Source organism: Lissotriton vulgaris, chromosome 7 (assembly GCF_964263255.1).
Source record: "Lissotriton vulgaris chromosome 7, aLisVul1.2, whole genome shotgun sequence".
NCBI classification, from domain to species: Eukaryota; Metazoa; Chordata; class Amphibia; order Caudata; family Salamandridae; genus Lissotriton; species Lissotriton vulgaris.
In genome coordinates this window covers 1,755,071,134-1,755,092,145 of record NC_141695.1, presented here as the reverse complement: position 1 = coordinate 1,755,092,145, position 21,012 = coordinate 1,755,071,134, and the positions used below count along the sequence as shown (strand labels likewise).

The 21,012-nt window shown below is 42.0% G+C and overlaps 1 protein-coding gene across 16 annotated transcripts in view; it reads left to right on the top strand.

The window, feature by feature from the left end:
- The window catches only part of LOC147706588 (cell adhesion molecule CEACAM5-like), a 274,782-nt gene that overhangs the window by 22,074 nt on the left and 231,696 nt on the right, over positions 1–21,012 (top strand). For 14 of the 16 annotated variants that reach the window (XR_015297670.1, XR_015297672.1, XR_015297676.1 and 11 more), the window contains exon 2: positions 12,308–12,445. Coding sequence is in view for 7 of the 16 variants with exons in the window: in XM_086933068.1 (XP_086789194.1) it covers positions 12,376–12,445 (70 nt within the window). In the remaining 9 variants the exon portion in view is untranslated. Of the gene's footprint in view, positions 1–12,268; positions 12,446–21,012 lie in introns of all 16 variants that reach the window. The other 2 variants (XR_015297673.1, XR_015297671.1) reach the window with 1 other exon arrangement.

Below are 21,012 nucleotides of genomic sequence, written 5' to 3'. Positions count from 1 at the left end.
CCTCCATCCTATTCAACGTCACTCAAACCCTCTTCTTCTTCTGTATCCACTGTATTTCTTTCATTGCATTCTCCCATGAGATTGCTATGTAACGACCAGTTGCCCCATGAGGAATCATTCCCTGTGTTGTCTATTACAACGTTCAGAGAGCTTCGATCACCTTTTGTTTCTTTATAGAGAATCACTTGTCTCTTCTGTAGCCCGGCATGCTGTTTTAAGAAATTGTTATCTTTGGAGGTTTTTATTTCTCTCTCTGGGATAATCCTTATTCCCTGTTGCGTTATCTCATTTGAGGCTTTCTGGATTGCCCTTTTTACCAGATCTGAATAAAGGGTGATTTTTGTTATTTCCTTTCCATGCCTGTTTTCTACAAAGCCAACATGCTGGAGGTCTTTAGTACTGATCCCCCTCAGACTGCCGCATTTTGCAAATGCGGTCAAGATCAGTGCCCTGTTCAGGGGACTAGTTTTTCTTGTCGGCTTCTCTTTCCTCCCTGCTGGTATCAGGTCCAGAAATAGCCATTTGTTATCATCTCTCTCATATAAATTCGTGTTTATTTCATGCGCCTGTTGACTGGCGATTGTTCTCCCTACTTGCCGACCTTTCTTTCTCATGTTGGGTTCTTCTTGTACCTGTGGTCTTACTGACCTTTGTTCAGTAACACGTTCATCCATTAGCCTTACTTTTTGTCTCGTCGTACGGATGGAGGGAGGGTTCTCAGTTGCCTCCTTGCGAATCTGCTTTTTCCTTGGTTCTCTCGGGGTCTTTGGAGACTTTGAAGTTTTTGCCTCTTCATGTGTAAGTCTATGTGGTATGAATGTTGGAGCTGAGGCATTTAATCCTGACTGCATCCCCCCCGTCGTTGTTTCCTTCCCTTTTCTCATTCCTGCATGTTTCACTTGCCTGGATTTTCCTATCCTGTTCCTGGTCCCGAGTGTGACGTACCCCCGCGCCTTTTTATCAGCATCGGTCTTTTTGATATATACACATTGTCCACAGACTCTGCAGCATCCTTTGCTGTTTGTTCTGTGGGTTTAGGCGATCTTTCAAGGATTACCATGCTTTCTTCTTCCGGTATTATCATGTCACTTTCCTCAATTGGTGGGGCTGTATCAGTTGGCTTTACCCTGCTTGGCAATTGGCTCTTTATTTCTCCGAGTTCTTCTTCTATTTTCTTTAGATGTTGTTTCTGAGCTTTCATCACTCCGTTGTTTGAGAGAGTTACTTCCAGGATTCCTTGAAGCGCCTTCTGAAGTAACAAGATTAGATCCATCAGCGAAGATGTGGGAGTTTCAGAGAGCACCGAGTCCTGTGTAGTATTTCTGACAGGGTTTACTGGGTAACTTGTCCTTAAGCTCTCTTGATGTATTGGGGATTTTTGCAGTGGTTGATGCTGTTGGAATTGATCTGGCGCGCCTCCCCAGATAACGCTCTGGTTCTGGCCTTCGTTTCCATTGTGACCTTCATTTCCTGGTGACAACAGTGAGAACATCTTTGGTGATGATGATAGTCGAGGCGCCGAGATTTGGTGATTTTGGCTCTGCAGTGTCTGGTTTAAGGATTTGCGGTTCACCCCTTCTTCTTCGGTGTCAAGATTAACTTCTTCCTGGTGTTCTCCCTTATCTGACCGTCTTTGATTTTCATCTGGCAAGCCTGAATTTTCACCAATTTCTCCGCCAATTTCCACTATTTCTCCATCTAGATCCGATGTTATTGCTGGGTTTAATGATTTATAGTGTTTGCCTACAAACTCCTTTATGGACTTTGACGCTGCCGTGTTCTCTTTCTGTTTATTAGTTGTTTGATTGCAGCCTCTTTTTTCCTTCTGGGCATTCTTCGTTGCTCTTTTGACTTTTCTTTTCTTTCGTCTCCCCTTACTATTATCCATAGATGATACATGACTTTCCTGGCTCTCATCCAGAGATTTTGAGCCCTCCAATGATTTACTCCTTCCTAGTTCATCCAGTAATTTTGCCCTCTTTTAGGTACCATTTCTAGGTAAAAAACTGTTGTTCAACTAAAGGTGGTAACTCTTGATTATTAATTTTTACTTTTGTTAAAAGTTGTTCACTTACCTCTGTTCTGCCTTAATTGCCTTCTGCCTGCTGCCTTGCCACACTTATACTTTCTGTCGTGTTTAATAAATCTCCGACTTCTCCGTAGTGCTTGGTCTTCTGAGGGCTGGTGCTTCAATTAAACGCCCTTTTTTATTGCCAGCTTACACATTTAGGGGCGTCCGAAGTTTCACAAGGTTTTGCCTTGCAGACTCTGCTGAATTCACTGATCCAGCTAAAATTCAGAGTCTGCAAAAAGTCTGAGTCTGCAAAAATGGGGGCTCAAAAGGGGGCTATATTGGGGCTGGCGGTCAGTGGCGTTCTCTGCTTCAGGAGCGTGTGCAGAGTCTCGTGGCGCTCGGCGAACCCTCCGGCTCGCGCCGCTCCCGCTCCCCTCGTCTCACCCTGCCTCGCCCCGAGGGCTCCGCAATGATCCGAGGCTGGGGAGGAAATCTGTTGCGGTTTGCCCGCTTGCCCGCTTGCCGCTGGTATCCGGCTGTAGTAGGCTTGCTCCGTGTCCTCTTGCTCCGTGTCCCCGCGCTCCTGCTCCTGCTCCTTACTCCCGCTCGGTGCTCGGCGATTGCAGCACTTGGTCTGGGGGGCGTGGTTTGGCTTAGGCACGGCTAGGCACGACAAGGCAAAATGAGTAGACTGTCATTATTATCCTGACGACATGACCAGCACTAATTATCTGTGAAGAGTTTTAGCAGATGTAGAGATATAGTGATAAAAAACAAGTCTGCTGTAAAGCAAATATGTTTATGGTGTACAGGCTGAACATGTTGTGAAATGAATTTTAGACCAAATATTTGTACAGATATGGGGAGATAGAGCTTGGTATAGGTAATGGTCCCATTGTAATTCAACAGTAGAGTTTGGTCTGTCAGTGGGTGAATTATGTAGAGCTTTGTGGATGTAGGATGCCCTCATAAAATTGAGAATAGAAAATTAGGTTTGAGTGTTGGAATGTAAGATAGGGGATTGGGAAAAAGTTGAAGGAGAATTGCCTTAAGGTGTTCGTATTGAGCAGCATATTATGAAGAAATTCAGACTTTTTGTTGAATACCACGAAATTCGAGAAGGGTCCCATGTCATAGGAATATATGACATATGGGTATAATCCCTTTGTGTATCAAGTCTTTCCATGAGAGAACTTGGGGGCATATTAGCAAGGGCAGTATCGCCCCTTTAGCGTAACTTTTTGCCGCTAAAGCAGTGATTTTTTTGTCGCCCTATCAGCAAGCTGTCGCTAACAGCAGTTAGCAATAGCTTTCTGACAAAAGCGTCAGGTTTGGGTGCCGCTTTGCATGTCAGCAATATTTATCGCTAATGACATGCAAAGTGGGCATACCCAACCAACAGACCTGATAAACAGCCGCTACCAGGCCTATCGCCTAGTAGCAAGGAGGCCCTGGCCCTGGTAAACCACGTAAAAAGTCACGCTAACCAGGGTCATCGCTGGTTTCTTAACACCTGCTATTTTCATGACTTACCAATACCTAACATAGGGGGGTGGATTATGCTGATACAACCACAGGGTCGTATCAGCAAGGTTTTCCCCCTTCCCCATCCAACATAGCTGGTTTTGTCGCGATGTTGGCCGTTCCCTCCTGCTATCACTGGAATATATATCACCATAGCGCTAATTCTTGCTAATCCACCGTTAGCGTGGCAATATATTCCATCAATAGCTGGCGATGAAAATGTTTGCGCTAAGCACGCTCTGCGATGTTTTTTGCAGTTTCTTGCTAATATGGCCCTTGGTTATTTAGTTTGATGATTTCTGTGTAGCATATGCAACGTAATGTACTGTAAAAAGCATTTCTGATGCACAACTGTTACTCCAAAGAGTGTCCTGGTGCTCTGCACTGTCAGTGGAGAAACAGAGGGATCGAGAGAATCGAATCAGTTATTCAAGAAAAGCCTTCTTTCAGGACAGAGGGGTGATGCATCTCAATTCCAGAGGGAGTTTATTTCATAGAGAAGGTCCCAAAAAAGAAAAACCTGCCCCTGTTCCAGACCTAAGAATCTGAGGAATTTTGGCTAAAAAGAGATTGGCTAAGCGTAGACGTCTGGAGGGGGCATAAACACATATTTTCGCTCATAGGTACCCTGTTCCTGACTAATGCAGAGCTCTGTGGTTTAACAACAAGGTCTTAAAGGTAATCCTCTTCCTGACAGGAAGCCAATGCAAATCTCTGAGATATGGGGGAACATCATTCTCAGAGGCAAGCTTAGTATCGTTCTGGCAGTTGCATTTTGGACCACCTGCAACCTACTGATCAAATACTCATGTAGGTCATGGTTCAGGGCATTGCTATAGTCAAGTCTAGATGTTACCGGACCTTGAACTATCAGTTTCCTATCAAAAAAGGACATAAAATGGTGGAACTTCATGAGCATTAGCAGCCTACCAAAGCAGGTCCTTATTACTGCATTGACCTGTGTTAAAAAATAAAGCCCATTATCAAACTCGATGCTTAGATTTTTAACTGAACTAGTGTGATTTAGGGTGAGGGAGCATCCTTCAGCCAGAAGGACTGCCAGGGCTCCTGCGATCTCGAACCGAAGAAGAGTAACCCAGTCTTGCTCGCGTTACGCTTAAGCTGCTGATGTGATAGCCATTGGAAAACCTCCTACAGCCAAGATCTGATTTTTGTGCTGGGGATGTTTCATCCCTGTCCAGAGGAAAAGCGATTCGGTGTTGTTCGCATATGAGACGATTTTAGCACCTGGGGTCTCAGCCAAGTGTGCCACGGGACTGAGATATGCAATGAAAAATGTGGGGCTCAGAGCGGAGCCCTGTGGCACTCCCACCTTAAGATCCTGAGGCCTCTATGCAAATGGAGGACACCACACCTCTTGACCCCTACGGTTATATAGGCTTATATTGAAGATTTTTCTGTGGGATAGTTGGATCAAGTGGATTGGAGCTGTGGCCAAAGAAATAGAGTTAGTGAGTACCGGTGAGAGTAATGACAAAGGACGTTGTGAAATGTAAACTGTGACCCTAATTGAATAAAGGTGAGATGAGATTCCTCCAATTGCCTCCAAATTGCAGGTGTACAATGGGGGTCAGGAGAGCCGGATGTCCAAATCTGTTTAAGGGTAAAAGCAGAGTGATACTTCTTAAGATTCGAAAAGTCAACTCCTCCATATTCTTTGTGTTGCTGTAAATTGGGTAACGAAATACCTGCCTTTCACTTATTCCATAAAAAACATTTCAATAAACTATTGAGAGATTTTAAGAATGTAAGCGGGAGTGTAATGGGCAGCATAAGTAAATAAAAATGAATAATTAGCAGCATCATTGTTTGATGGCTGCTTGCTTTCCCAAACACAACAAATATAGGGGAAACCATCAGTCTGATGGATTTAAAATTTTAGCTTTAACCTCTTTTTGATTAATACTAAGGAGCCCATTAGGATGTCAAGCGGATTGCCCCCGCCAGGCTGGTGGTAGCCACCGCTGGCCTGGCGGGGGCAAACCGCCGGACATCCTCTCCAGTATTCCCCCCACCATATTAGAATGGCAGGGGGACTGTGGCGGACGGAAAGACCGTCTGCCGCTTTTCCCCCCCGGTCGCAAGGCGACCGGAGCGGAAAAGGGTTTCTATGGTGGTGGTATCTGTCAGACACCGCCTGCCATATTAGGAGGCCTTTTTTCTAATGCCTGCCACCATGGAAAGGCATATGGTTATCAATCTGGGGGCCCCCTGTGGGCCCCCAGAGTGAAGGAGGGGTGGGGGTTGCACACGGGCGGTACCTGTGGTACCCCCTTTCATTTGCATAAATAAAGCGGCAGGCACTGCGCGGTACCTGCCGCTTTGTTTATGCAAATGCATTTATGCATTTATGGCGTTGTGGCGGGCGGTGCAAAGAGCACCGCCCGCCACAATGCTATAAATGCAGGATGTGCCCGCCACTGTGGCGGGCACATCCTAATACCCCCCACGGGACCCCTGTCCTAATGGCGGGCGGTCCCAAATTTCGATAGGATGGCGGGCGGACAAAGTCCGCCCGTCATCCTAATGAGCCCCTAATAGTATCTTTGATAGAACTGGAATATGAAATACCTAAACATTTGATACGTAGAGTCCCAGGTAAAATCAGTTTCTTTAAACATGTCATGTGGCACAACTACTGATTTGTCCATGTTAAGCTTTTATCCCAATACAACTGAATATTCATTTAATAGATGAAAATATTCAGGACTTGAATGTTGAGGATCTGAGACAAAGGCAAAATATTGTCCACATAAGTAATCAATTCACCATCAATGCCTTTGTATTTATAACCGGAAAAAGCAGGGGAACTGCAGATTTTAAAAAAATGACTTTTAAAGATAAGATAAATAAAAGGGGAGATAATGGAAAACCCTGTCTGGTGCATCAATGCAAAGGAAAGTACTGTGACTACTTACCATGAAAGGAAAAAAAGGTGGGGGTGCAGAGTATAATAAGAAAATAATTGAGAATGTGGAGGCTAAAACTGTGCCATTTTAAAACCCAAAAGATGAAATCCTAGTTGATGCGATCAAAGGCTTTTTCCACATCCAGAGTAATTTCAGCTGTGGGTGCGGTGGAATTTCAGGCCATGTGAAGAATGTTAACAAAAATGTTCTAGAGTTATCAGAGATATATCTACCCTATGAAAACCCTGATTGCTGTGTACCTATTAGGTCTGGATTTACTTGATTGATGCGTAAAGCAAATAATTTCCTAAAAATTTTATAATTGGTATTTATGAAAAGGACAGATCCTTATCCTTCTTAAATGGCAAACATAACATAGCCTCAGAAAACGTGCCACGTGCACTACCTTCAGTAAGAAAATATTTACTCAAAGTAATAGTATGGGGTTTAAATGATGTGCAAATTGGTAGTAGAACTCAAACGAAAACCCATTTGGACCTGGAGCAAATGAAAGTTTGAAAGTTTGGGAAAGGCTGTTTGGATCTCCGTCATGGTTAATGCAGAGTCTAGAGAAGAAAGATGTACAATATGATCTACTGGATTAGGGATGGAAAGAAAAAAAGCAACTAAGGGCCTCATTTATGAGGCTGTGCGTCATTATTACGCTGCCGGTGCGTCACTTTTTGTGGCCTTGTCGCGCCATATTTATGCATCTAGGTAAACCCCTGCGCCACATTATACCTGCGCCAGGTATAATGTATGCAGGGGTAGCGTTTTGATGCAAGAAAGGGTCTAGGACGCAAATGTGTCAAATTCTTACGCCTGCTTCACAGACAGCTATCCGAATTCATTGACACCAATCATCTGCTTGATGACACACAGTTCGGCTTCAGGCAAGGACATGGAATTGAGACGGCCCTCATAAAAGCAGCTGACGAAATCAGGATGACCTTAGACAAAGGCGGGGCGGCAGTTTTGATACTGCTTGATTTGTCCGCTGCCTTTGACACGGTCGATCATGCCACCTTGATCGACCGTGTCTCAGCAATGGGAATCCAACACAAGGCTAAAGATCTTCTTGCCTCCTTTTTAGCCAATCACACCCAATCCGTAAAATTAGGCCCTTTCTTCTCTCCCATCTTCTCCCTTCCGTGTGGAGTGCCCCAGGGCTCCTCGCTAAGTCCAAACTTGTTCAACATTTACGTTTCGGACTTAGCGAGGGTGATTAAGTCACATGGCATCAGTCTCACAACTTACGCTGATGACACCCAGCTGGTCCTATCAGTTCATCATGATGGAGACACAGTTGCAGCTAATTTTCGAGAGGGAATGCTTGCCATCAGCTCCTGGGTGACTTCTAATTGTTTAAAATTGAACTCTGGAAAGACGGAAGTCATGACCTTTGGGAAGCTCGAGCCCAGCTGGTCCCCCCATTGGTGGCCTAGCGAGATGGGTCCTCCACCTCAACCAGTTACCAAAGTCCGAAATCTCGGGGTTGTGTTTGACGACAGACTGCTCTTCAATCAGCATGTCAATGCGGTAGTATCCACCTCCTTTTTTACATTAAGAAAAATTAAGAAACTTCTCCCTTACCTCTCTACCTCAGCAGGTAAAACTCTGATCACCACCCTCATCTTCTCTAGAACCGATTATTGTAATACCCTCCTCCTCAACGCACAGGAAAAGGTTCTAAACAAGCTCCAATTGGTACAGAACGCCTCAGCTAGAATTTTATTAGGTATCCCAAAATTCAGCTCCATCATCCCTTTCATCCGCCAGCTTCATTGGCTTCCTGTCAAAAGCCGGACTAAGTTCAAGGCACTTTGTATCGCCTACAAGGCTATTACCAACTCAGGCCCGCAGTTCCTTAAATATGCTTTCCGTCCACTTATACCATCTAGGACACTTCGCTCAGCCTCAGCACAGCTTCCTAACGTTCAACGAACAAAAAAAACAAACTGGGGCGACAGGTGCTTTGTGATCTCCACAGCTAGACTGTGGAACTCTCTCCCCCTCATCATCAAAACCTGTTCCATCCTCCTCCGCTTCAGGAAGCAACTAAAAACCTGGGGCCTTATTTATGAAGGCCTTGCGTCAGTTTTGCGCCGCTGGTGCGTCACATTTTGTGACGCACCAGCGGCGTACAAAATGCGCCTTGTTGCGCCATATTTAAAAAGTGACGCATCTAGGTAGATGCATCACTTTTTAAACCCCTGCGCCCCATTATGCCTGCGTCAGGTATAATGTATGCAGAGGGGGCGTTCCCCCGCGAAAAGCCTCGTAATAGTGACGCAGTGAAATCTATGAGATTTCACTGCGTCACTTTTAGGATGCTGTTGCGTCAAAATCTTGCGCCTGCCTCACAGCAGGCGTAAGACTGATGCAAGCCCTTTCACATGGGGCTTTCCCCATGTGAAAGGACGCATTGCTGGAGTTGCGTCACTTTTGTGACACACTCCAGCAATGCGTCACTTTTGCGCTTACAGATGCGTCAGAAATACTGACGTATCTGTAAGTCCTTGCGACATGATGCGCCATACATTAAATATGACGCATCATTGGTGTCGCAAGGAGTGCGCAGTGAAAAGTGACGCATCGCTGTTTTCACGCAGCGATGCGTCACTTTTCATAAATGAGGCCCCTGGTTGTTTACACACTAATGTGTACTCCACTTGTCTATCTTCTGAATCTTTAAGCGCCAAGACACCCCCGGGTAATTGCGTGCTATACAAATTGCCAAAACATAAATATAAACATAAACATAAACAAGGTTACAACAAACCAAGTTACACCACCTACGAAAACTGACATTACTATGATCTTATGAATTAGAAGCTATAACCTGTAAAGTAATAGCAATAAGGAGATATACAAATTTCCCAGTAAAACGATCTGAATCCCAAATAGATGAAAGACACACAGGGAAGATATGCATTACATCAAATGGTGTTTTAATTGAACAGGCATCCAAAGATTTCTCCCCAAAGGTTTGCCAAAACAGTGTAATTTGACAACAGTTGAAGAACATATGCATACATCAACATTATCCTTATTACATACCAACATTGATTATCATTAATAATCTTAATTTTTTTTAAAGAACAAGGGGGTTAAAACAGCCTATTATAATAGAAATATAACGTTTCTGTGATTTTGGCAGCACCAGAAATAGAATTAATCTTGGTCCAAATCTAGTCCCATTTAGAGATAAATAAAGGTGGGCATCGTTACAATTGGAATTGTACCACAGGGAGTGAAGATCAATTTGTAGAATAGAAAACTCATGTGTAAGAAAGGGTTTAGCCTCAGGCTAGAGTAATTATTAACAGGATAAGATATTTGTTATGTGTTTTGTGGCATGTGTAGTGACATTTATATATCATCTTTTAAGGTAAAAGAATGGATTAGTGATAGCTCTAATGTTTGCCATATACTCTGAGTTAGAAGGGGAATCTTAGACAATGGAGTCCAAACCTGTTTAAGAGTACAGGCAGAGTGACATTTCATGGGATATGGAAAAGCTGACTTCTCCATTACTAGTAGACAGTTTAAGGTTTGGGAGAGATATGCATGTTTTTTCTTGCCCCATAGAAATTTGAATAGAAGAGAGTCAATTGATCTAAAAACAATTTACAGGGAGTTTAATAGGAAGCATGAAACGAATAATATTGACAATGGGCAGCATCATAATTTTAATCACATCAGATTTCCCCCAACAAGACACAAAAGCGGTGACCATTTTAGGACAAACGGCGTAATTTGTTTTTAGCTACCTTCAAATTTAGCAAGATGGTTTCTGTAATTGTGCTACCATAGAGGATACCTAGGCATTATATTTAAGTTGCAATCCATGCAAAACCCACCTCTTTATACATTACTTTAAAACAATATTTATTACACTGAATTATCTCAGATTTACCAGGGTTTCATTTGTATCCAGATATAGCAAAGCAAGAAGATAAAATCTAAAACACACCAGGGTTGGAGAAAGATGGTTTAGCCATTTGCAATAATATATCATTGGCATATGCTGTGAACTTTATTCCAATTTCTCTGAGTTTATATCCAAAGAAAGCAGGAGACCTACATATTTGTTCAGGAAAGGGTTATAAAGATAATTTAAAAGGTAAGGGAGATACAGGTCATCCTTGTCCAGTTTCGCGTTTGAGTGAAAAATAAGAGGATTGTATGTCTATAACAAAACTGGAGATTGTAGGGGCAGAACAAAGAATGTTAATATAAATTAACATTTTTGGACCAAATACATGCCATCTTAAACCCTTGAACATATAGTCCCAAATAAAAGCTTTCTCTGCATCAAGAGATTCAGCTGCAATAGGATCAACCATTGCAGAAGCTCTGTGAATAATATTTAGTAGGTCTCTTGAGTTATCTGAAATATATATTCTTCTTTAACAAACCCTGCCTGTTCTAATCAAATTAAAACTGGAATGTTATTATTAATGAATAATTTAAAATGTCTTTATCCTTTTTGGGTATAACGCCTGACATGGCTTCAGGGAAGGTCACATCAGGCTCACTTTTTAGGGAAAAATATTGAAAAAGTAGTATTAATTGTGGTACAAGATTACATGAAAATTCTGAAAAACTTTCAAGTGAGAAACCAAATGATCCTGGAGGTTTATCTTTAGGGAGGACAAATATAGTGTCAAAAATGGCTTTAATTGTAATATACTTCTCAAATGCAGGCAGGCCTCGTAAGTCATCAGCATTTTCTGGGGAATGTACAATAACATTTTATCTGAATCCTCCCTGATAAATCCATGTTGTTAAGTGTAAAATGTAGCGTAAAATTCTTTGAAGCAATATAAAAAGTCATAATTAATCCATGATGACTTCAATATTAGACTTATGCTTTTAACTTTAAGATAATAATCAAGTAATTTGCCTGCTATATTACTACAACCATATTATTTTGCATGTAGCCTCGAAGGAGTAGATTTCACATCCATAATGGATGTATGAATATACTGCAATGCAGCCTTAATAAGATAGTTAAAAGTGTGTTTATGATTCAAAGAGACTTATGCATTAGCCACATAATTAATAATAATTCTCTATGCAATTGCTTCAAATGAATCACAAATAAAATGATCAATACATTTTTGGGCTCTCAATAAAAAGTTATTGAAACCCCAACAGCAGGATCAGGTTTTATCAAAATTCATATTTAAATCCGCTCAAACTGGACCACAGTTAGAAAATTAAATTTAACCTACTTGGGCATTAAAGAAAGATTGGTTAAGGTATTTTTCGAAATATGTGAGATCAGTCCTGGATTTGGTAGCTGGTGAATGAAATGTATATTCCTTAGTGTCTGGATTGTATACTTTCCAAGCATCTGCTAACTTATAGATGTGATTGCTCATTTAAAGACTTTCTGTGTTTTATTAGGAACATATTTCTCTATCTGTGACTGCTGGTAGCACTTGCTTGTAAACTGTGCATTAGCAAATAACAAATGGGTCATTGGCTTCTGGTAACAATTGAAATGCATGAAGCACGCAGATAAATGCTACCCAACTTGGAATCCACTTTCAGGAGGAAACAGGAATTTTTATTCAGCATGGCATCAGCTTCATGTTGTAATCTGGGCTGTTGTACACCAAGAGAATGTCCTGTTAAATACCACTTATTTGTAAATGTGAACGCAGAGACCACTGCTCTTTCCTTACATTGCAAGTCACTTCTGCTTCTTCTCTGCTGTATGTAAATGTGACCATCCATGTTCATGATGAGGGTTGGAACACTGATTTCTCTGTCTAGTGGCTTTCTCCAGAATGCTCCTTACATGTAACATACATGTTTTCTTTTACAGGGAGACTTCTATTTCTGGGAGCTCCTGACACGGTGGCGCCCCTCTTTGGCCTTTCCACTGAATCCAGGATGAAGTTTGATTTCATCATTTGTGGACGTCACCAAGGGATGCGCAGGCTTCAGTGGTTAGTGGTCACAGGTAAGGAATTATAATGTGACTAATGTTAAACATACGAGAGAAGGACAACAATGTACAATGGTGGAATGGAATGAAAATGACCAGGACATAGTCACCTGCAAAGCTCCTTATTGAGGGATGTCATTTAAGCCCCTAACTGGTTAATGGTCACAGTCCGCTGCAGAGGGAATTGAACTCCTGAGGAACATTTTTATTCACTTGTTGTCAGTGGGACAACTGAGTCCAAATGCCTGTCCTTTCAAAGCCTTGGCCACGTCTGATCCTTTGTGTGGTAACTTCCTGACCATCTAGATGACATCTTTTACAATAACATTGCAAGAGCCGGGAAAGATACCCTCTCTCAGCAGTAAGGAACAGAAATCAAAAAGCAATCTAAGCACAAATGGTAAAGAAAGCAAGATCTTTGGAGCAAAAATAGATGATCCAGTCTGAAGCTTGGAAACACGGTGAGTCGCCAATCAGCACAAATGATAATTTGGGATGGTAAATGAAGCCTGAGAAACAAAACCTAATTCTCATGAAATTTGCAATGTAGGCATGACAAACAAATGCAGTAGCTGTACTCGAAGTGACCACCTGAACAATCTCCCTTTGATGAGGTGAAAAAAAGGCCTTATATTGCCTGCAGCTTTGTATTGCCGGAAGCAGATAAAAACAGCCCTATTCACTTTAGCGAGTGGGGAGGCAGTTTCATCAACAATAAACTGTCAACTAGTGAGAGTAGTGATCACAGTGTTGAGGGCGATCAAAGCTTGGACCAGGTGAGTGGAGAATCCGCAATAGTAGGACAAACATTTACCAAACTTCAACTTCAGTGTGTTGAAGGCTGCAAATACTGACATGTAATGATGAGAATGAAGTCTGGTATCATCCAGATGGTCATTAATTCTGATGACAATCTGGGGGTCAGTTGTCTACCCACAGAAGGACCATCAAGTCATATAAAAAGATCTCCCCTTGGATATGTCTCATTGAATCCTACAATCAACTTGCATTCCATTCACAATCATACCACATATTTCCATGGGGACATCAAGGTGGAACCCCGTGACTGTATACATCTTCTTTTATTTATAAGATGCACAATAGTTATACTAAATAGCAAAAATGTCTTACATATGTTAAAGAAAATGTTTCTTTTATTTAACAGTAACTAAAAACAGTTAAAAGACCCGGGGTTGAATATAGTTAAAAGGCAATCAATCCTCAGAATGCATAGGCAACGGATGAAATCAACAATAAACACATTTATTCAATGAACAATCACAATTCCCTTCAGGTACACAGCACTTTTAAGAAGAAACACATTTTACAAAAAAGTGAAAGAAAGATACACATATACATACAAAAACCAGAAGAGTACAATAGACAAACAAATATTGATTGAAAAATCACCAATCCATTGGGTCAAAATACAAAGTGCAGAGTATCTGAAATTCATTCATATCAACTGTGTCACTTAGGGCCCCATTAGGATGGCAGGTGGATTGCCCCCGCCGGGCCAATGGTGGTCACCGCCGGCCCGGCGGGGACAATCCGCCCACCATCCCTGTTGAAAAGACCCCCGCTGTATTATTATTGCTGGGGGGGTCCACAGCTGATGGAAAGACCGTCCGCCGCATTTCCGCCCCGGTCGACTTGTAACCGGGCGGAAAAGGCTGGAATATGGTGGCGGTGTCTGTTTGACACTGCCAGCCATATTACAATGTGCATTTAGGAATGCCAATGCCACCACAGAAAGGCATGCGGGCCCCCAGGGACTCCGGGGGGGCGGGGCGTGGGGGTGCACATGGTTGTGCAGTTCCATGCACAACATGGTGGGCACCGCGCGGTGCCTGCCATGTTGAGCATGGAAGTGCACAACATGCCTCCCTAACATTGTGGCGGGCGGTGCTGAGTGCACAGCCCGCCACAATGTTAGGGATACAGGATGCGCCCGCCACTGTGGCGGGCGCATCCTAATAGCACCCAGGAGACCCCCGCCCTTATGGTGGGCGGTCCATTTTCACAACGGGATGGTGGGCGGACGAAGTCCGCCCGTCATCCAAATGGGCCACTTAGTGTCTTTAAGATTTAGTAAAATAAGGTTTCTATGCATCGACACGTTTCGGTGGAGTCCCAGTAATTAGAGCGAGCTACTTCAGGATAAAATAGTTCTCTCCTGTAGTTTCAAAACATTTCTAGTGCCTATAAAAGAAACATAAAACATAAGACATAAGACATAAATATAATTACAGTCAAATCATAAATCTTCCATTGCTATGCATATAAATTCTACTTTTCCATATCCTTAAATTCATGAACCATCTTGTTGATGTCCCAGGGTTTTCATTCAGTCTCATTACATCTCCCAATTCTTTCTCCTTCTTTTCATCATTCTCACTAACGCTCTTGCATCCTATCCTCATATGGAGGAAACAATTATTTGCAGAAATATCTCTTTACATAATTCCAAATCAAAGAAAAAATCTCTCTTTTATTGCTTGTTTAGGGATCATGCTCACTTCTCACATATCAATTTTCCAACTGTGGGCCAAAGTTATCCCCAACGCCTCATATACAATTGAGTATAAAATTTAAACTCACGTATTGATGTAGCGAAAAACCTTTTGGTTCCTTTTTATAGTTGTAAAGTTCTTTTGCCTGAGACTGTATGGTCCAATGGGCTTTATTCTGCAGAGTAAGGGAGAATGTTATAGCGGGTATCACTCATCTATGCCTCATTCCCATATATCCCCATTAAAAAATTAGTTGTAAGTATATAATACACATTTTCCTTACATGTGTCCTACCTTCAATCTTTCCTGATGTGTCATAAATCTCATATCTCCATAGAGATATAATGCAGTTTCTCAAGAGAATAACCTCTCCTGTAGGCCTGCACCGCTGTAATTACTCCTTATCATATTATGGTCCAATGCGGGGCGCTGTCTTATATATTAATTTCTGGCTCCAAAACCTAATATTGGAGACAGATGTCACAATGTCATGCTTACCTCTCCACCCCACATTCATTTATAGTCAAAAGTTAAGAAAGGGAATGGCATGTTCCTTAACTCTATTCCTGTTTTCCATATTATCCTGCTTACATTTTTTTCAAAAGAAGCAGAAGAGAGAATTGTTTTTAAAAGATATATTACACAATAACTACCTCAGTACTACCTTTATTTTGAGGCAATGTTTTCTACGCGGTTGCGGCTTGCTCTTCTACCAGCATGCTACCTACAATTGATGGCGGCTCCTGTATTCAAATACCAGTAATGCCCCTCTTAGCATTCTTTTTCAACAATGATAGCAGGGTCTAATTTCCTTTTACAATAGTCTTATTCAGTAAAAATCTGATAGAATAAACTACCGCTAGTTCCCATATCACATACACGGGTGCAGCACTCCCTCCCTTAGTTACATTCTGTTTTGCGAGGACCGCTTTACCTTCTCTTATCCGGGACACGTTTGTCGTTTTCTTCCTGTATGTGTATTCAAATATTACCTCCATCTACGTGCGTTGCCTAAATATTACCGTTTCCTAGGCTAAAGGTCACCGACGTAATTTATTACATTATGAGAGGTTTATTTTATGTTATGAGAGGCGCCATATTAGAACCTTTCCTAATACTTCCAAATAAAATACAATTACATATAGCACCCCATACTTGGAATTCAGTGTCCTAAAAAAAGCTGAGTTATACCCAACACGATCATCTATTCGTTATCTATATTATATTGCTATTACTTAATGATTAACTATTCAGGTTGTTTAGTCATCAGTGGGAGATGGCCTAGTTATACTAGCGGCCATGTTAGAACGGCTCGTTCTCTGCCATATGGTTATACTCAGCTATCCTAAACAGGGCATTTATTTTCTAGATTAGTTTTCTTCACGGCCCTGAAGGTTTATTGGTACATTTCGTATTATTAACTCTAAGGGGAACCACAGGATTCACAGTTATGTGCATAACCAGCTATGTGTTATTTTAAACCTCCCTTTTTCTTTTCTTTTTTTATATATTTTTTTGTTTTAGGCAAGGGAGGTAGACATAAATCATAAGTATTAACAATATGATAATTACAGTGCATATGTAAGAGTTCATATAATAGGAGAAGAAAAGAAATAAAAAAAAGAAGTTAGCAATTATACACAAACAGCTAGAGCCATGAATTTAAGAATATTTTGGATTATAAACCCACAGATTTATTAGTGGGGAATCCCATTGTTTTCAGTCAATCTTTTATCATTCTATGCCAGACAGCCTAAAATTTCAGCAGTGAGCTAGTGCCTCTAGTTTTAACCAAGGCCTTTTTCCTCTCAAAAGTCTCTGCAAATGTAGCCCACCATTCTGCAACGTTACTGGGCCTTGGAGAAATCCAAGCCCTAGGGATAGCTAATCTGGCAGTATCTAAAATGATAAAAAACAGGGCTCGTCATGCATAACTGTGATCTGCCTTATATCTCAGCATAATCTCCTGTGTGGTAAAGACTAGGTCCAAACCAAGACGGTCTTTACAAGCATGTCTAACTCACTGCCAGAATGTCAGTAACAATGGACATGTGACAAACATATGTACGATATTTGCAGCATGTAGTCCACATTTTGAGCAATTCACCTTATTGCTTAGATATCCTCCTCCTGGACTCCCCCAGCTAACATTCTTTTCTGGGGTGCAATACAACCTACATATTGTTCTAAATTGTTGTAGCTTTAAGTTAGTTGAACAAACAGCCTCTTTTAATATTGTGAAAGCATCATTTACCTCTGATGGGGTGACATTAGTTGGCAGGACATTAATCCATTTTAAAGCTAACTGTAAACATAGACCGACTCTATCCTGGCAAAGATATTGGTATGCTGTACGGATTACATGTTTTCAAGGAATATCCTGCAAAAATGCCAGGATATCATATGTCTCTGCAGATATAAGGCCTGTGTTCTCAAAAAGAAGTCTCTAAGTTGTAAATATATATAATAATATTGACATGGGATTGAAAACATATCTTGTGAGCTTTGAAATGTTTGAAAGCCATTGCAGTCATAAAGGTCTCTGAGTCTATCAATCTGAAGCTTAGCCCAACCTTAGCTTAGCCCAACACTATCTTGGAAGACGCCTGGCAGCAGTGGATTGTCCCAAAGAGGATATCTGTCATGATATATCGGGAGGAAGTATCTAGGTAGAATTTCCCACCAGATAGTACCTAAATCCCTGAGAGTCTTGAAACGCACTCTCTTAAAGTAGTTCAGGTCATGGGTACGATAAAGAAATCTACGACAGTCTTCACCTAAAAGGAATTGGTGACTGAAGTCTTGGCCCTGAATTGAGAGGAGACTATGCAACCGGCCCATAAAAGAAGCTCAGTAGTATAGTTTAAAATTGGGGAGCTGAAGGCCACCTTGAATGGGAATTTCAACAATTTGTTTACCCGACGTGCATGTTCATACCTCCATATGAAACTACTTATTGCGCCTTCTATTTGGAGCACTTTTGGGAAGGGAAGATGACGGATTGACACTCCCGCTGAGGGTTCGTACCCGCAACTGCTGCTGCCTCACCACAGAATGCTTAAACTAAATGGAAAACCAGGGAAAGAAATCAAGGGGACAAAAAAGGCATGTGAAGACTCATTTATGTTCAGCAATGTATAAACTGTTGAGGCTCGAATACAACAAACAATTGGGGATTTTCTATTATCACTAAAGTAAATGGGGCCATTGCTACTGACTCACCTGATGCTGCTCCTGATTGCCTGGACGCCTCAGCAAACTAGGATCTTCATCCAGCGTGGTCTGCCCGGCTCTCAGCGCTCTTCTCTCAGCTGGTTTTCCTGGGGACATGCATCCGCCCTAGCTTCACTTCGAAGCATGGCTCCACTGAAAACAAACTTCCAAAGGGGAGGGCGTGCTGGATCTAGCATTGCAACAACAATGGCTGAGGTTGCTTGCTTTTCCAATACGGAGGATGACACACACCCTTCTACCACAAAGGTAGTACAACGCGATCTGTCCCCTCCAGAGTCGGCCGTCCAATCATGAAGGCATTACAGTCAGACAAAGTGAATTAAGTCATTAATCCTGGGGGCATGGTGATTCCCCCACTGGAAAATGAGATGGTGTATGCTGTCTTAGGGGCTGTTCTCTCTGGTTCTGGGGAGTTTTTATTACTAAACATTCAACCTGCCTCTAACTTGGGAACCTTACAGTCATTCCCCCTGGGTAAAGATGACAACTCGACTGTTGAGGGCTATAAGCCAAATGGTGAAGAGACAGGACAAACCTCTAGGCAGCTGGCTGAACAATAAACAACCTACCAAACTCCCTTACATAACCCTCAAGGGGAGATAATGCATCAACCTAGCATTACTTTGGGAGATGCGGCAAAGGTGAAGCCTGATGTTTGAGGTGGGCAGGCTGGAAAGGATGCGTCTAAGGATGGGTTTTGCGGCACTGTTACTTCGGTATCTCAGCAGGAAGATACAACTCCTCCCCCATTTACTATTACTGACTCTCCTAGTAACAGCTCTATTGATACTGCTAGCCCGAATAATGCTAATACCAGCTTAAACAACCTTGCTGTAAAATGACGAGACATTGCATTCTGAACTAGCCAACTTGTCACTCAATCTCAAGAAAGGCAATGCTAAAGCCAAAATAACAAGGTGTTATGAAAATGGAGTTGACAAGCAAGGCGATTCACGAGACAGCAAGATCATTGCCGGTAAGCTTGCCTCAGCTAGTAGTCCTCTTCGCAAGTGGGTCACGGCAAAGGGGGAAGTAAAAAACTTGATATCCCGACTCTACGGTTATGGTCCAGGTATGGGATCTGAATCAAAAGGTGTGCATCAAGATGCTAGTCAGGGACTAGCTGCTTCTACTATGATGGGCTCCACTGCAAATGACGACTCAGCACTTGGGACTGGTTACTTTCCCCTTGCCTCTCCAATTTTCTCAAGTATTGAGGTCAATAGCGAGCCCATTGCTCTGAGCTCTAGGCCTGCTGAATCTTCTATTTCGGTGATCCTTCAAGCACTGCAAGTCCAAAGAGAAGATGCATAGGAATATTATACACAGACTAGGGCTGATAGCTTATTGATCAAACAGTCTCTTGCTGAGGATAACGGTAAAGTGGCATTACTTGCATTGGACATTATGGAACTACAGCAGCGGGTAGCGGAAATGGAAGAATGTGCAACCAGATCAGCAAGAATTTCAGAAGCACAATTAAACCAGTTCAAGTTCTTACAGGGGAAAATTGAAGATCTTGAGGACCGGCAACACCACGATAAACTCAGGCTTTTCGGAGTGCCAGAATGTGAAGAGAGATCAGATTATCGAGCATTTGTCGTATAATTGTTTCAAAAGACCTTTCCTGACTTATCTAACTGGGATAGGGACAGCCAAATACAAAGAACATGTAGATTACCATTAATTTCCAACAAACCTGCAGGACGATTTACCAGGCCTCTCCTTATTTACTTTGGAAACTTTTGAAGCAGGCAGTATCAATCAAGGCTCAACCTATTTCTCCTATCCGTCTAGAATCCTTCTCCATCTTTGTTAGATCAGATTTCTGTAAGAACACTATGGATAGACGATGGAAACTGCGTTGACTTATTAACCCACTAAACGCTGAACGAGCACAGATTTTTCTACAGGAACCTGCTTGTTTAAAAATCATTAAAGATGGGCAAATACAGTTGGCATATACGGAGCAGGATGCTCAGCTGGTCCTAGCCAGATGGCGACAGGGGGCCTCCAAATAACCTAATAATTACCTGCTTGGGGTTTTTGTTCTTTCTCTTTCTCATCATTACATCTCTGTGGGTTGCTTCTCTTACTTTTTTTACTTACACTAAATACTTGAGTGGCGGGGTCTTCCTCTCGGTGCGATGCTTCTCGAAGGCTGTCCTTTCAGCGACAGCAGTGAGGGGGTGATTTCTTTTCATAGTCATAGGGTGGGTGATGGTAGGGGTGTATGGGGTGGGAGGGGGTTGCTGGGTAAAAGCAAGGGGGGTACCAATTTTGAAGGGCAAAATGTTGTGGATGAGAATCAGACTGTAGGAGTTTCTACATCATCTGTAGGCAGAATTCTCAAAGTCTATTTAAAGGACGTTACTTGTATTGTAAGCAAATCAATGGTGTATGATACATTTTTTAAATATTATGGGGCTAATTAAATGTTTATGCTAGAATGTTTCTGGATTGAATGTCTGCCGAAAACACCAATTGATACATGAGGATCTAAATATGTATAAAAGTCATCTGATATTATTAATGGAAACTCATTTGGCTTATAAGGTTCGGGGATTGCTTAACCACCTGGGATATCAAACAGTAGTGTGTACATCTCAAAGTGTATTGATTAGAGGAGGTGCCATTTTAGCTAATAAAACGCTCACATATAAAATTCACCAGGTCTCAGCAGATCTAAGGGGAGATGGATAATTGCCCAACTTGAAATTTTGAGCACTAAATATGTTTAAGTAGTTATTTATGGGCCTAATATTGATGACCCTGAGATGTTTAATTTCTTAACACTAACTATTTTGGAATGGCAAGGAGTCTTAATAATTATGT